This window comes from Setaria italica, chromosome IX, assembly GCF_000263155.2.
Source record: "Setaria italica strain Yugu1 chromosome IX, Setaria_italica_v2.0, whole genome shotgun sequence".
In the NCBI taxonomy this organism is placed as follows: domain Eukaryota; kingdom Viridiplantae; phylum Streptophyta; class Magnoliopsida; order Poales; family Poaceae; genus Setaria; species Setaria italica.
In genome coordinates this window covers 41568840-41585689 of record NC_028458.1, presented here as the reverse complement: position 1 = coordinate 41585689, position 16850 = coordinate 41568840, and the positions used below count along the sequence as shown (strand labels likewise).

At 42.0% G+C, this 16850-nt stretch overlaps 2 protein-coding genes across 2 annotated transcripts; both read right to left on the bottom strand.

Moving 5' to 3' along the window:
• Nucleotides 1–1319: 1319 nt before the first annotated feature.
• LOC101759464 (mitotic checkpoint protein BUB3.1-like) lies at nt 1320–7213 on the bottom strand. The gene is given in 9 exon segments (XM_014805729.2): nt 1320–1749; nt 1837–1937; nt 2024–2102; nt 2183–2263; nt 2956–3031; nt 4661–4927; nt 5735–5817; nt 6585–6717; nt 6836–7213. Coding segments are annotated over 9 exon segments (1032 nt in total). The 5' UTR covers nt 6963–7213; the 3' UTR covers nt 1320–1664.
• A 3503-nt stretch (nt 7214–10716) lies between these two features.
• On the bottom strand, nt 10717–16154 carry LOC101758098 (interferon-related developmental regulator 2). The gene is made up of 13 exons (XM_004983877.4): nt 15774–16154; nt 15498–15690; nt 13920–14000; nt 13581–13663; nt 13375–13490; nt 13176–13286; nt 12962–13074; nt 12563–12875; nt 12403–12486; nt 12267–12317; nt 12099–12170; nt 11251–11319; nt 10717–11166 (listed from the first exon to the last, which is right to left on the bottom strand). Exons 1-13 carry the CDS (start codon nt 15781–15783, stop codon nt 11128–11130), a joined length of 1335 nt encoding a protein of 444 aa, XP_004983934.1. The 5' UTR covers nt 15784–16154; the 3' UTR covers nt 10717–11127.
• Between the last annotated feature and the right edge of the window lie 696 nt (nt 16155–16850).

Genomic DNA, 16850 nt, shown 5'->3' with positions numbered 1-16850 from the left:
GATAAAGAACAAGAGAAGAAGCAAGATGGGGTAGAAATATTTGAATGGTTGCTTGGTCATATTGATTGAAAGGGAATTCTTCATGCAAGCTAAGGATAAGGACATCATCACTCATTTTCAAAGCATTAAGGATCGAAAAGTTGTCGTGTAGCTTGTAAGTTGTAAGTTTTATTACCATTTTGCTATTTTATCCTCTATTTATTTCACATGTTGCCACTTTGATATGTTGATCATTAGTAGTTGGACAATTTCAAGTTGTGATCAATTTTATTAATCAATGATGATGTCACTTAATTCTATGTTATAAAACTATAATTTAGACTGTCAAATTTTTTTTCTTACCATTTGGAATTTTGAATACCATGGTTCAAATCCTGCGCCCGCCTCGGCGAGCAACGCAAGCAGGACACCCTTTTCACCGTTGACCGAGCTGTGGCACCCCTTCTCCTTGTCGCCGAGTCGGCATCCCGTCCTCTTCCGCGAGCGATCGCGGTGGGCGACGACATCGTCGCCTCGCGGCTCGCGCTGGCCCGGGGCAAGGACGAAGGCAGCGTGTGGACGGCCTGCGATGCCCGACGCGCTCAGGACTCGGCATCCACGACATGCTGCCTCTCACCGGCGTCCATGAATCACCGGGGAAAACGAAATTTCGAATCCCTGCAAAACGAAATCTTATCGTTGCAATTGCTGCGTTGATTGGGCAACTTTTTATACACTTGATCAATTTTTCACATGTTTTTCTGCACTTAATCAACTTTTGTCCCGTGGCCCTCGCCGCCGCGTCTTTTGTCCCGTGGTCTACTGGTCTTCACTCCCCAGTCGCAGCGGTGCCGCCATTTTCGTTGCTGCACCCCTCTGCATTGCTACGGCTTTCCACACCGGGGCCGTCTCCGCTCGGGTGGTTCGCGCGGCCGCGGCATCCGCCGCTCTAGACCGCACTCACGACCTCTCGTCCCGCTGGCGCGGATGGCCGGAGTGGTGTGCTGCTGGGACGGGCGGACGGGCCTGCTTCACTTTTCTCGCGCGGGCCACTACGCCGTCGGCGCGGCCACCTAAACTCCGAGCTGTCGGTGAGCTCCGCGTCAATGGTTGAGCTGCACCGATAACGGTGGAGTTTAACTGGATTAAAATTCAATGGCATTGAAGGGATAGCTAAATTTTCGATGGCACATAAGAGATCGGTACAATTTCCAATGGCTAAAATCTATGAAGCTTGACTTCTTCTAAACCTAATATACCGGGTAAAAATAAATGGAGTATGAAATTAAGCATACCCTAGTGAGCCTAACTAGCCATTTGCTTGCACCAAGCGGGCATCGTTACGACAGAATCAGCAGTCATCAAATACTCAATTCGGAGCATACAGAGTCGCACTTAACGCTACAGTGACAGATGCCAGGACTGTTCTTTCATCCAGAGTTCCAAACTAACTAAATTAAGACACAAATAAGTCAACAAAGAATCAAAATAAACTAAAACATAATCTACGAAATATACAATCAGCTGGAACATGAAACGTTTCCACGGACACAATTCAGTAGTAGATGGATCAAGATACATTTCACCTCAACGTAGTCAAGCTCAGCGTCAACTAATGTAATTGACATCAAGGGGAGGATCATCTAACCATCTGACTGATACTGTCACCAACTGATTACAATATACTACTGGGGAGCGGCCAATACCTTGGGCTTTGGTTTTACCTCGACTTCATTCACTGTCCTGATAAATATTGCATCAGGCTCATGCCTGAAAAGCATAAAAACACTGGTAAATAAATAGAAAAACTTAATTTATGAAAGCAGAGATTTCTCAAGCAAAGTAATGCAGTATTACGATTTTTCTCCCTCTTCGTAAGTGTAGCTGGACGCCACAGCAAGCAGATGGCCATCCTTACTGAATGAAAGAGCAGCGATGCTTGAAGTGTACTTTGAGTACTGCAATCAAAAGTAACGAAATCATGAATACAAGAAACATTTCAGACAGTAGTTTCCCAATGAAGCAAAACTATCGCTTGGTTTACCTGATATAGTCTTTTCTTGTTAATGCCATCCCACACATTCACAAATCCATCACAACCTCCAGTGGCAAATGTTCCATATCTGCACAAGGACAAGAAAATGAGAACTAATAATAACATGAGATATCAAACTGCCAAGAAAAGTGAACACCAAGGCTTTACATCGGATGGAAGGCAATTGCATTAACAGGATAAACAGTGTCCCTCCCAGCCTCAGATTTCCGGTGACACTTGAAAGCATACCTGCATGAAACATAGCCAAAAAATCAGACAAATACTAAGAGAAGAATTACACATGCACAAATGTTAAGTCTAGATTACCAGAATAAGGTAAGAACACAGTACCTCCTCCCTAGCAGCAAGTTAAGACGCACAAAATTGGTACTTTGTACTTGGGATATATCTAATGCATAACAAGGGGCAATCATAAAGCTCACCTAATTTAGCAGAACCAACCCAAACCTAGACATCTGATCATCTCTTTTCGGAGATGAAAATAAATCTTCTACAAACTTAAATAACAGGAAAAAATAAATAAAAAAGGTTACTGCTCGCAGGGAATTGTGTTTTCATTCTTCTAACAACTCTTGAGTTAAATGTGTATAACAAAATGTTGACACGACACTACCTAGATTGCCTTGATTCTTTTTTAAATGAAAGAAACAAATTTCCAACTAAGGTGTAGGCATGCTTCTACACAAAATATGTTAGATTCGAGGAAGAAACAAATGGGGAAAGGGTTGGTGTACGAAAACAGTGGAAGGCATGTTTGCATATGAAATTTCACTCCATTGTTTCAATTGATGCTACAAGAAACAAATATTAAACCATTCAGGTCATAAGAATTTCCCCCGCCGGTTGAGTTTTTTTCAAGTCATAAGAAATAAATACAAAACATGAGACGATCTTTTGAAGTTAAGATGCAAAATACATACTTTTTAGATTGCGCAGACTCAGATAGATCAAAGAACTCCATAGAAACTCGCCCTTCTACAGAACTTAGAGCATATCCTGAAGCAAGACAGACAAGACTGAGATCAGCATACAACAACATAGAAGGGTTTGAAAAGCAAATACACAAATATTGGACAAGCGCTCCAAATCAAGGCGGCTTGAACATCATAACCACTAGCAGCATGACAACCGATCCACTATGCCAGCTAGCCTATAATAATGAAACTGCATCCTGACCAGTAGTCCGTACTAGTAATTGGACCACTGCGGATAAGCCAAAAGCAATTAAACTGTAGTTGAATCAGCATATTTCCTGTAAACATGACTTTAAATTCGCCACCCAGTCCCCAAGGAGGCGAGGAATATTTGCCAAGAGTGTCAAGCGCGTGGCTTTTATAAGTTCATAAAAACTTGTACTCTATGTAACCATCTACATATAGGGAAATATTTTTGTTCCAATTTATGTGACAAGCACTCTATTGTGAATTACATTGGCAATATAAATATCTAGAGCACAAGTGTGTTTTCAGATTCAACCTGCTTACTCCAAACAGGAGTACCAACTACATCAGACACAGTAACCACATTTTACCATGCATAGCTATGTTTTGTTTCCTGGAAACAACGTATAGCTAAATTATAATGCTTAGAGCCCTCTTTGCCTTGTATAATGCGTGTACCGCCTAAATCAAACATGCGCTTGTACCCATTATATAATACACATGTTCAAGTAATAACTAAACACAAAGAGGGCTAAATGCCTAACTGCATCAGCATTTTGCTGTGGGGATGTGCGATGATCTGTAGCTTACCTCACTTTCCAATATTGATAAAACTAAGGGATGTTATGCCTTATGTTTTCACTTTGAAAAGGTCAAATACAGATAGTAAATGAAACAATCAATATAGAAATTTATTATACGGGCATTGGTTAAAATTTTAATAGAATTTAAATAAGTGATCATAGTTTAACTCCAGTAGATCAATGCAGTGGAATAATATTCAGATTTATAATACAAGAATAAACTCTCACAGCATGGTACCGAGATTGACATAGTCATTCTGGGTTATTACTTCCATCCTGCTACTGATTTAGTGGACAGACCATGATGAACTAAATAACAAACATTAACTAGAAAATAAAAATAAAGATCTTAAGCTGCAACTTGAATTTGAAAGTGCCAGACAGAGACAGCCCCAGGAAACTGTATTCACAGAAGTTAAATGAGCATATGCGAATTATAGTAGTCCTGCTTAACGTGTGATAAAAACCATACCATAAAAATTACAGAAAGATATGTTAATACTCCACTTTTAATAGGTTTCCTTATATCCATGGTATGTAACAAATTAAAGGACAGTGACATGTGTTGTCAAGGTTTGGAATATTTGACTAACAAGTTAAACATTCATAGGAATATCAATATTACATTAGGAGGAGCCTCCTCATAATCCTCGAGTCAAACTTGCAGATAAAAATTGAATTGCTTTTACGGAGTCTAGAGGTGCCCATAATTTTTATCCCAGATAAAATGCACAAATAGAAGAGCTCGAACAACTATAAAGCCAAGCCATTAATATAAATTCGCATATTTACCATTTCTCTACTATATGTACAGTAGGTATAATTAAAAAAATGAAGAAATATTGACGATTAGCAACCTAATCAAGAATGAAAGCTGTTACCTGTTCCGTTGGGGAAACATCGAACGCATCGTGTTTGATATTTCAAAGATGAGTCTCTCTTTTGCTCAGGTTGAGACATATTGCGCAAATCATAGATATTGACATGCCTTCCTGCCGTTGCAACAACCAACCTATTTCCTACTAATGACAGAGAATATACACGTTCTGGTTGAGTATATGTCCCAACAAGTGTACGCTCAGGTCCACTCACTCCTCTTGGATCCCAGCATTTAACAGTTTTATCCCAGCTGCCAGTGATGACTTGTCCTAAACATACAACAAACAGTTCAATTCAGACTTATTAGGTGGTGAGTGATAAAAATACAACAAATCGAGTAAGTGAAAGGATCCCAAGTGCATTGAAGATTTTAAAGAGTTCTATTTCACACTGGCTATATAATATATCCTTATAAATTTGTTTCAAATAATATGAACGCAGATCCCAGAAAAAAATGCTAAATCAATTTTAGCAACTGAAAGATATGTAGTGAAAGAGAAACCAAAGGATTTAACTGGTATCTTAGTACAGCTAGAAATCCATGGCCTGTCTAATGATCCGAGAAATTTCTTGAAACTACAAAAGAGCAGTATAGCATAAACCCTTAGATAGCAGGGGAACAACTACTCTTACATGACAATAATCATAATACAACAATAGCAGACAACTATATAATCTGATAGGGATTGTAATTATTTGAGGACCATGCATTCTTAATTTTCAGAAACCTAAAATCACCAAATGTTCCAACAAACAACACCAATAACTAGGTTCGATAGACATGACTGACAGGGACATCTGTAAAATCCTCAAACCAAATACAAAGCCAACCAGTCATTGACACAAAATTCAAGTAGTAGACCAAGTAATAAGAAAGTAGCTTCTCTACCAGCCTAGGATTAAATGCTTTTTAATTGTACATTTGTCCTTTCTTAATTCAGGTATGAAAACAGCTAGCAACTGTTTTCATATACTGAAACATAAGGTTTGACTGCATCAGGCTGCACAAGTACCTTGCAGTGAAAAAGTAAAACCATAACATGGATACAAAAGCAATTCAATAGGAACAGAAGTACCTGCAGCATAAGAGTATTCCACGCAACGAACTGGACCATCATGACGACCCAGTACATCTTCTTTGGCTGAACTAAATACTAACCTGAAAGATTATTTGGGCATGGTACTTGTCAGTTGTACTCAGCTTCACACAAATGAATATTTTAAGAGAAGGCAGATATAAGCGTATTCACAAGCAGCCAACTATGGAATTAGTTGCATTCAATAGTCAGATCTCTATGTAAATGAATATCCCAGAGAATGCAAGAGTAAGTGCATTTACAAGCAACAAATAGTAGTATTCAATTGCAAGATATGGGCATTTAATTCACATGAAACATAAACGTAAATATTGGCATATCGCTTGTCGGTCTTAGCTGCCGCATTTAGATATGGTTTCATGAACAGTTGGGAAAAAATTTAAAAAGAGAGGACAGACATTTCCAAACTTAAATACAAGATATCTAAAACAAGATACACCTGTGATGTGAACAAATGCTGCAATACAAAATTGACATACATTTCTTGATATACAGTTTTTTGTTTACTTAAGACTATGAACAGTCCTCTTCCTTTATTATGTTCAAGAAACATTAAAAACTTTTCTATAGAAAAGCTTAAGAATGCACTGCATAGCCACATTTATTTTCTCTCGCAAGAACAATACTTTTTCTTTCAAAATTATCCGCACCACAAAAGTCATTTGACCAACGAACTATAACAAAAGCCTCTCGTTGGACCACATGCAATTTTAGCAACAGCAGTGCATGTCTCCACATCACCTACCCGATCCCCAAATCGGTTGGAAAGTAAGCGAGGAAATAAGGCAGGAATGGGGAAAACATAATAATAATTAAAAAAAACCCTGACCTCCGCACAGTGTGGTCGGCTCCAGCGCTGAACCCTGAGGAGTCGTCGTGGAAGCAGCAGTCGAGGACGGCCCCGGGGTGGACGAACTCCCCCTTGAGCACGTTGGCATCGGCGTCGTAGAGCCGCACCGTCTACAAAGCCCGAACCAGATCAAATCAGAACCAGATCAAATCAGCCGGATCAAAGAGCTAGGGTTTAACGAGCGGAGGGGGGAGGGGGGGGGGGGGGGGGGGGGGGGCCCCCGCTTCCCATGTCTCACGAGGAGACGAGGAGGTTGTTGCTGTGGTCGGAGAAGCGGAGCTTGGAGATCCCGTCGGCGGGCGGGTTCGCGAGCTCCTTGCCGCTACCCATGGCGGCTGGCGCGGCGGCGGCGCTCATGGCGGCAGGTGGTCGAGGACGACGAGGAGGAGGAATTGGGCTAGGGCCTTGGGCGCCGGGGGAGGAGGGATTCGAAATTCGAACGCGCAACGGGCGAGGCTTGCACGAGGGAGGTCGTTGGGGGAGCGGACGGTTTAAAGAAAAGCTTGTGGAACTCTGGATTCGAATTTTGAACTACGGGGTTGAGCAGAGAGAGAGAGAGAGAGAGAGAGAGAGAGAGAGAGAGAGAGGAGGAGGAGGGGGAGGAGGGAGACGACTCAAACAGCCAGGCGAGGCCAGAAGATTCCACGGCGTGCTCTTCCCCGTTCGGTCGGCGTGGGCCGTGGGGCCGAGGCGGTAACTAACGGTCAGCCCTTGTTGGGCCGAGCCCGCCCATGCATTTCGTGAAACATTTTTCTCGTCACGTTTTGGCATTTCTGTTCTTTTTACTGTTCATTCCGATTCAGTTATTCTTTTTTTAAAAGGAAACTGATTCTGGTATTCTGATCCAAAAATGGGCGCAGTCGATCGTAACTCTTTTCTTAAAAACTTTAATATCTGTAAGAAATATTGATTAGAGCACGAATAAAAAGGGGCAATAAAAGTAATTTTTTTTCGAGAATCTGATTCAGTGATTCAATGCATTTGATGCACCTTTAGATTTATATCTTTGCCACTAATTCTGTGAAAATAGGGTTTTAGGTTTGGAACCGAGTCCCATAGAATAATGCGTAAAATTCTAATGTTGTTCTCTGTCTGTCCTAAAATATAAAGTATTCTAAGTTTGATCAAGCCAAACTATCTAAAATTTGATCAAGTTTATAGAGCATATAAATAATACTTGCGACATCCAAAAAGTATCATTAAGATTCATATGAAATATATTTTGATATTTTACTTATTTAATGTGATATATATTTGTATTATCCTTTATAAATTTGATCAAACTTAAAAAAGTTGACTTCGTAAAAACTCAGGATGTCTTGTATTTCAGAATAAAGGGAGTATCTTCAATTGCCAACAAATCAACGTGTTCCGCTTAACCGTTGTTTTCTATTTGTAGCCTTTCCTGCAGCCTTCTACTTGTACTTCTATATCTTGTATACGTTGCCTCCTACTTCAACCCGTTTGCTCACTGATCTTGCTCTTCAAAAGAAAGGATAGATTCAAGCTAAAAAAGACACGACACTACGAAAAAGACATTGCTTGGCTCATCGTTGGATATAAATTTCAGTTGGTTCTGACCCATAAATCCAAGTGTAGGAAATAAAATACAAGGGTGCACAATTTTCCAACTCTTTCAACCAATCTCGGTTTTCCCAGACCCCCATTAGACCACACAAAAATTCACCACGTTCGAAATCTGACCACCAGGATTCTTTCAATGGTAGGCGATATGCCCGTAGATAGCGAGACATCAGCGGTGACTTTATCAATCTCAAGGATCTGCCGGCTCAGTCTCTCGAAGGTGCTCATAGGGGTATGGTTGTGTATTGTGATTCGAAAAAAATCACCATGTATTTGAATGAAATAATCTTAAATTTGACACCCCTAATTAACTGTTTCCTACACTTCGCTACTTTACTTACCAGTGTCGTTTTGGCTCCCCAAGGTCAAGGTTTTGAACAAGAAGCATGCTTTATTGTGCATGTGACTATGTGAGTTACGTAATATTGGAAAAGGGGAAGAAAAAAGGTATTGGAAAGGGGAAGAAAAAAGGGCAAAAAAAATGCTAAGCATATATGTAATATGCTGGCTCAACTTAGTGGTGACAAATCTCATTCATTCTAGAGGGTTTGTTTTGCTACGTGCGTTCATCCCGCACACAACGCCACCACGACACGAGGCAACCTCAAAGAGGCGCTCCCGCTCCCTCGAGTGTTGCATGTGCCTTAATTTGGTACGCCTTACCTGTAGCGCGCGTCTCTTACGAGAAGGGAACTACGTACTAATATGAACGAGGTGGACTAATACGGTGTGCATCTCTGCTTCCTTGACGCCGGAGTCCCCCTTCCTGTGTGCCCTTCCTTGATGCAATCCTTTAGAGGCCGCCGTATGTAATAACTTGGCCCAAATGTCATTGTTGTTCCACGTAAGGCCCAAACAAAGGAATTAATCCCTCGAAACGATCTAATAGAAATTTAAAACAGACCGGAGGTAATCTTGTATGGCTTCCGGTAGCTCCTTCCATTATTTTAAATTCGTGCAAAACAATTTCATTCCTCAGGGTCTGTTTGGTTTCCTTTGCTTATCCATAAGCAACTTAAAAATAAGCAAATAAGTTGCTTATAACCCAAACACTCTTGCTTATAGAGTTGCTTATAAGTTGCTTATGCATAAGCAAATAAGCAAGTTTTGAGTTGCTTATGGTTGCTTATGGGACACTTTTACACCCCCTACCCTCATTCTCTCTCCTCTCTCCCCTTTCTCTCTCCTCTATCCCGTGTCTCCCTCCTCTATCCCGTCACCACCGAGGCCCATCGCCGGTTCCACCTGCCGCCGCCGCTGCGCCGGCCGCCGGCCGCCTCCGCGCTGCCCGTCGCCGTTGCGCCCGCCGCCGGCCGCCTCCGCGCCGCCCGCCTCCGTGCCGGCCACCGCCGCTGCGCCCGCCGCCCGCCCGCCTCCGCGCCGCCGCCTCCGCCCCCCGCCGCTCCCGGCCCGCCTCCGCGCCTCCGCCTCCACGGCCCGCCTCCGCGCCGGCCGCTCGCTGCCCCGCCTACGCGCCGCCGCCTCCGGGCCCCGCCTCCACACCGGCCGCTCGCCGCCCCACCTCCGCGCCGCCCGCCTCCGCGCCGCCGCCTCCGCCTCCCGCCGCTCCCGGCCCGCCGCCCGCCTCCGCGCCCTACCGCTCCCGGCCCTCCGCGCCCCGCCGCCTCCGCGCCAAGGACCAGGAGGTCCAATACCCGAGTATTGACTAGGGGTAGTGGGAAATGGGATGGCAGGGGTAAATGTGTCAATAGCAGTCTCATTTATTGCAAATAAGCAACCCAAACCAAACACATAAGACTTATAAATAAGCAACTACAATAAGCAAATAAGCAACTTATAAATAAGCATCCATAACCAAACAGGCCCTCAGATGCATCCATCCCCCAACCTAGCTTCCTGGGTGCCGCTGCCGCCCCCGCACCCCACCGCCACTGCCGCACTCGCCGCGTAGCTGCCACCATCGCTGCACCCGCCGACCCCACCACCGTGGCTGCCGTGCCCGCTAGCCCCGCCATGGTTGCCATGCCGCCAGCCCCGCCATCGTAGATGCCCTGCTGCCACCTCCTGGCTGCTACCCTACCGGCACCGGAGAAGAGGAAACAAAGAAAAATGTTGAATATATTTTTTCAAGATTTGAAATACGTATTCCGAATGTTGAATGTATGTTTTATAAAATGTTGAATCAAGTATTGTGTAAATGTTGATCTGATTTTAAACAAATGTTGAATCTGAAATGCTAAAATGTCAAATCTGATACAAAATGCTGAATCTTCTAATTTAGGTCTAATGGACTTTAAAGCCATGTTGCTTATCCAGTATATTGAAGCCATCAGCGTGTTCGAACGGCTGCCGCTGCCCGCTGGCAGCAGCAGTGCAGCAGCGCTGCTCTCACCCGAGCAGCAGCAGGCAGCTGCAAAGCAGTGCCCCGAACACGCTGCATGTTGCATATCCAGCGCCTTGAAGCTGTATAGGAGCCCCAAGCAAAGGGGTAATCTCACGAGCAGAAGCAATCATGATCTGCTGATATTCAAGTTAATTTGTATGTAGAGGGCTAGAGGCAAATGTGTTGCTGAAAGAACCTTTTGCGTGGAGTTCATAAATGACTGAATTATTCACAAACGACTCTTGGAGAGTGAAGACCTCTATGTTACTGACAAACAACAAATTCCACACTACACGATCAACCTTGAACCGAGCTGAATTGTAGAATTGTGATTCTGACTTGAAACTGAACAACCTCCTTTCCACGTGCAAGGGAAGTATTTGACAGGGCACACGATCCTTTCTATACTGACTGTTTTGGGCAAACCATTTCAAACATGACGCTATACAAGTGTTTCTCAGTATGAAATCGTATTGTAATGCCTATCAATACCGGGCAATACACTCACTCAATGCATCAGTACCGGCATATACACAACACTCAACAATCTGGTAAATAGTTCGACTATACAAAACTCCAGGCAGCAGGAAGGTTCTATCCGTATTGCTCGTTCAAGATGTTTTGCTTCCTCTCCTGCACAGTTCAAATTAGATAAAATTTCAACAGGTAATAATCTGTTTCACCATCATAAGTATGACAGAAGCAACATATGCTTACCTGGGCAAGACGACGTTCTTTATTCAACTTTAGAGCTCTTCCTTTCTCTTCTTCAGATCTAAAGATTTTCTGAACGTAGATAAATAATTCTGTTAGCGACATCTAGATGGCTACTTAAACAAAAATATAGGTGAGTAGCAGACCAGAGCACTTAACTAAACCTCACTTCGGAGTAAGCTGAGACGTTATGTGAACTAAAACTTAAAATAGAAATTATGATTCCTTTTCGATCAACTTAGAAAAAAAATACAATGCAATATGTACCATAATACTGGTGCTTGTTTTCTTTCACAGCACTGGAACTCACTAAAAAAAGGGAAACGAGATACAAACCCAACAACTGCTTAATTTTGATAATACTTCAAAAAATGCATATCACGAAAAATTCTAAGATACACAATACTACCCCAAACCCATGGCGTAGCTACACCATCCAGATTACTTAATAGAAAACTGAGAATTACTGAAGGTCATAAGTAATCATAGCTGACGATCATTACTGAAGACCACTACCGAAGTGACTCAGTGATTCTGATCTTTTGATTCAGTAAACCCCAAGATGCATAATGACATTACCGTAACAAACTAACGTCAGAATAATATCCCACAAGTTATAATTAGAAGGCAAGGTCATGAGAACCAAACAATAGCTTGTTTGGTAGAGCCTCCAATTGAGAGCCTGCCCACCTGGGCTCGAACACCGAACACGGGTGCTCATAGGTTGTGTGAGTACCTCCCAAAAAGGGTTTGATACTCCCCTCTCTTAAGGCAAAGCCAAGGGGACATCTTCTCCACCCATGGTCAAGTTTTTTAAGAAGGCAAGGTCATCCAAGCTGTGAAAAGCTTACCTTTTTGGTGGTTGACATATTTTTAACCTGATCAATTTTGATATCAAAGATATCATGCAGCAAATCATTGTCCTGCACACACAAAGATACGCTTTAACACTATTACACTAACATACAATATTTCACAAATGAATCAATATGTCATATGTGGATGGTCCTGTATATTACCTGTGCATGCTTCAGGAATCCTCGTCCAAGAAACCGCCTCAAATAGTTCAACTAAGCAACGAACAGATCTCAGAATAATTTATGAAATTGTAAATATTTCACAGGAGTTTACGAAACGTATGCAAGAAATGAGCACCTGTATTGATTCACGCCATGATGTAACTCTTAAAATGCCATTCTTGCCTGAAATCCTAAGTGATTCTTCAGGGCACTCACCACTCTGAAGAAAGAGAATTAAGATCTGGTCTAGTCTGAAATTGAATGATTCAAGAATAGAAAATGAAATAAACCTAGACCTTAATAAAATCTGAGATTCGTTGGAACAAGTCTCTCTGATCATTAAGATTTTTCTTGTCAGCACCTCTGCCCCCAGCCTCCATAGAGAGATTACAGACTAGACCAGATATTTTGGCCTTCAATGCTTGCATATTCAAGAAAAGTTGGTTCTTAGAACCACTGGTCTCTCTGGTGTCACTGTCAACATCAGCTTCTTCACTAGAGGAAACATCAAGCAGCTTTAGCTCAAAACACAGAGCTAATGCTTCACCAGCAGCAATCCGCACAGCACGATCCTCTGCTTCTAGAAGACTAGAGAGAAATGTAATTGGCCTACATGCAGGAAGAATATAAAGATATAGTTTCATGAGCAATTTTACATATAACAGAAAACAGTGATTGAGGAAGTTTTCACTAACTCTTTCCAAGAATCAGAATTTCTCCTAGATGAACCAACAGTTGTTAAAAGAAATGCCCATGCAGATACAGCAGCTGCTAATAAAGGAGGGTTTGGTTTTCTGACAATGCCAACCTGTAAACCACCGCCAATTAAGTTTAGAGGAAATTCCATACCACACTTCCCGTTTATTATTACTATAAAAAAAAACAAATATGGAGGTCAGTCAGCCTTACCTTTGATCCTGATTTTGGATGGATCACATCCCAGATGGCTTTCAAAGATAGCTGGGTTTCAGCAAGATCATTTGCACTGACAAATGTTACAACAGCTAGGCAATCAAGTGCCTACAATCATTCAATTTAGATTAACTAAACTGTAGTGCAAATAAATTTGCTAGAACCACACAAAAGAACGGAGAAAATTTCAACATACAGAGATCATCTTTGGTGCATCGGGCCAAGTTTGTAGGATTCTCAAAAGCTGCGGATGTGACTCATCCATTATTTCGTGCGAACTACTTCCAGCACCTAGTGTAATTGCCAGTAAGCCTTGCATGTACAAAATGAGGGGAAAACAATATGAGCATATCACATATAGTGTTGCAGTGAAAATGAACTTTGGTGGATAAGAATACTAACCAATGGCACGACAAGCAAGACACACCTCCTTTGCAGATCCCTTTTTAATTGAATTGGTGAACTGGCTCAATAGTGTGACATATCTTTAATGAGGAAAAAGATCTATCAGGGGAATTAACAAAAAAGGATCCTATTCTCCGAGCAAAATATTGATCTCGTCCACTCACACATGCATGTGTAAGCTCACTAAATTTTATAACTAGAGTATAATAAAGGACAGAGCATGTATACTGCATTTGTGAGGTTACATCTTCCAACCCTGTGGGTGCCCAGGATGTAATAATCCCACCTATCCACTAGTCTAGTTATGTACAATACTAAGGAATCATATTAACTTACTTGTTTTCCACTAAACCAAGAAGCATAAAACTTTCAAAAGCATCAACAAGAGCGCCCAGTGCTTTCTCTCTGGTGGATCCCCTGCATGAGTCATGTAGTATTATAGTAAAAAAGAAGTTAGTAATGTTATTTGATCATTCACATTAGCAATTGGTAAATTCTCTGTCAACGTAAGACAGATATTGTAAAGAGAGACCACAAGCAAGTTTTTATGATAATACAATTGAACGAAGGACTAACGTTATTTTTCTCAAGGAAAAGAGCATTGGTAAGTGGATTTAGAATGTGGATAATTGTAAAAAAATGCACCAGAAAGATGAAACAAACTTTTAGTATACTAAGCAACAAATCGAACTTTGGAAAGTTCTCCATTTCTTCCTTATTATGATACATATACTCTAGGGACCACTGTTTAATGGTCAATAGATATATTATCAATCTACTGACTAGAGTAGGTTCAACATCAGTGAGCATGTAAGCATAGTGTAGAGACATGTAGTGCCAAAGTGTGTTCGTCAACATGGACGGTAAAGCATAGCAGCATGCCTCGACAAGCTTTGATTCTGAACTATCAACTTTCAAGGGCATATCAAGATAAACAGCAGATGGCATCCAATAAATTTAGTAGATACGATTCCATTTGACAGTTTTTTCTATATTACTCTTTTCTACAACAAAAAAAAAATTAATTGCCTATTACAAGGGAAAAGAGTTAAATGAGTTTATCAGTCAAAATTTTCTAAACATAACCTATAAACAAATAGACAAGCATGAATATTCCTTTCCACCATTTGTGAACAACCATCAAGGATAAAGCTTAAAGGCAAGGAAAGATGCAACTTCCACTATTCTTCAACCGGCATTAAGGATCAAAGTTTAAATGGCAAGTAAATATGCAACTCAAAATTTACGTGAATGCATGACATTCCTAGATGTGCTAGAAATTTGATCACATGTCTAGGCAATTCATGACAACTATACAAAATAAAGCCATTTCACATTGCTAATTACTAGACATAGGTTGCGATTGTGAAAGCATAATGGTATGGTACTGATAATTGCACAAGGCCTATTTGAGCATGTAGAAATGGTAACACTCAGCTGACGCCAAACCCCACCACCTACTGGCTTTTGCACAAGAAAACTTGGCACAAGAACAATGTGGAAAGAGATAACTACAGCAGCAAAGTAGTAAAAGTCCCTCCCTCCCTCTCTAAAACACATTGTTAGGAGTGACGGAAAAACTTTTTGTCCATTGAAAAACTAAACAATATACTGAGCTAGTACCAGGAGAAAATGTATTGTAGAGGCTATCAGTTATGTTGTGTATATATATGGTGTGGTTACTTCCAAAATAATTTTAAGTAACTGTAGGTGTTGCAGAGGCGTCTGGCAATTCATAAATTGATATTCTGACAACAAATGAATAAGTTGACAGCCAAGCAACCATTAACATTAAGAGCTCTGCACGCTGAGATGATTAAGGTTATGCGGTTAGTACCCAAACAGTAAACTAGAGGCCCAACCATGGATACACTAATAGTAGCAGACGGCGCTAACAACCATCTAGTAGCTCACCTCTTCTCGTAGAGGTCATCGATGTACTTGTCAAGAACGAATTCCTGCGAGCTGACATGCTCGGTGGCCTGAGCGACCTGAAGGTCAGACAGCGCAGTCGACATCGATGCCACGCTATCGGCATCGCTACCGCCTTCAAGCTGGTCATCACCACCACCACCACCACCACCTCGGCCTCCCTTGTTCCTCTTACCTACAACGAAACACACCAAATTACCAGCCAAACAGTAAACAACCAACCAAGAAAATCCACGAAATGGACGGGGCGATACATACTCTTGCCCATGACGACGGCCGGGCAGCGCAAGAAGTGAAGAGTCCAAAGAGCCGGCCGCGGAGATCAGGCGCGGGCGAAGGAGCGGTCAGCGGCGGGCCCTACAGAGCGAGCCGTCGTCGGCGGGGGCGGCGAGGAGGAACAGGGAGGAAGAGCTGGAGCTGGAATTGGAAAGGGAGAAGCGGAGGCACTCGCCGTCGGTGAGGTCGGATTGGCCGTGGAGATGCTGAGCCATGTGAAATCGGGCGACGGGGAGGAGGGGTGGACGAACCGCGGCGAGCAGGGGGGAGGGGACTTTTCTGCCTCGTTTTCCTTGTCGACGAGAGGTGGACGACGACTCGGCCTGGCGGTTGGCACCCCCACCAAAACAGCGTGGAACTCGTGGTTGACGCCGCTCGCTTCCCCCTGGAATGGACAGCAAATCCGCCTTTAAAAAGAAAATCTGCGAAGAAACTCATTTAACTTGCGTGGAAGTATAAATTTTAACCGTAGTATACTAGTATACAAAGGCAAAATTTTAGAGTTAGAACCCTCACGTCAAGTTTCGATAATGCATGGTGATTGGTAAAATTCGAAAATGGGTTCGAGCGCACAGGTTCATCTGCCGAGCATTCATATCCACGTGACATGTGACTATGTGACTCATGTGTACAACAACAATGGAGACAATTTATTAGAAGGAATCGCTACAATATACTCCGTCCTGCTTTAAATACATGTTATTTAACATATCGATGTAGTTTACAAGGCGAAATTTTAACCAATAATTTTTATAAAAGAATATGACATTCCAAATAAATATAGTAAAATATTTAGAGGTACTTTTTTTAAAAGAATTATCAGTCTATGTTCTTCCTCTGTTTTTAACAGAACCAATGAGCTTAATGCCATATATTTAAAATGAAGGGAGTGAATTCTTTGATGGTCAAAGTTAAAAAAAGGTTTGAAAGAATTTTAAAATGAATTATATTTTGGATATGAGGAAGTACTCACGAGCCTTAGCATTTCGATGGAGCCCATAGCCTTACGCAACAGCTGCTACTCAGCTTCAAAGCATCGTCTTTGGTAAAGACTAAACA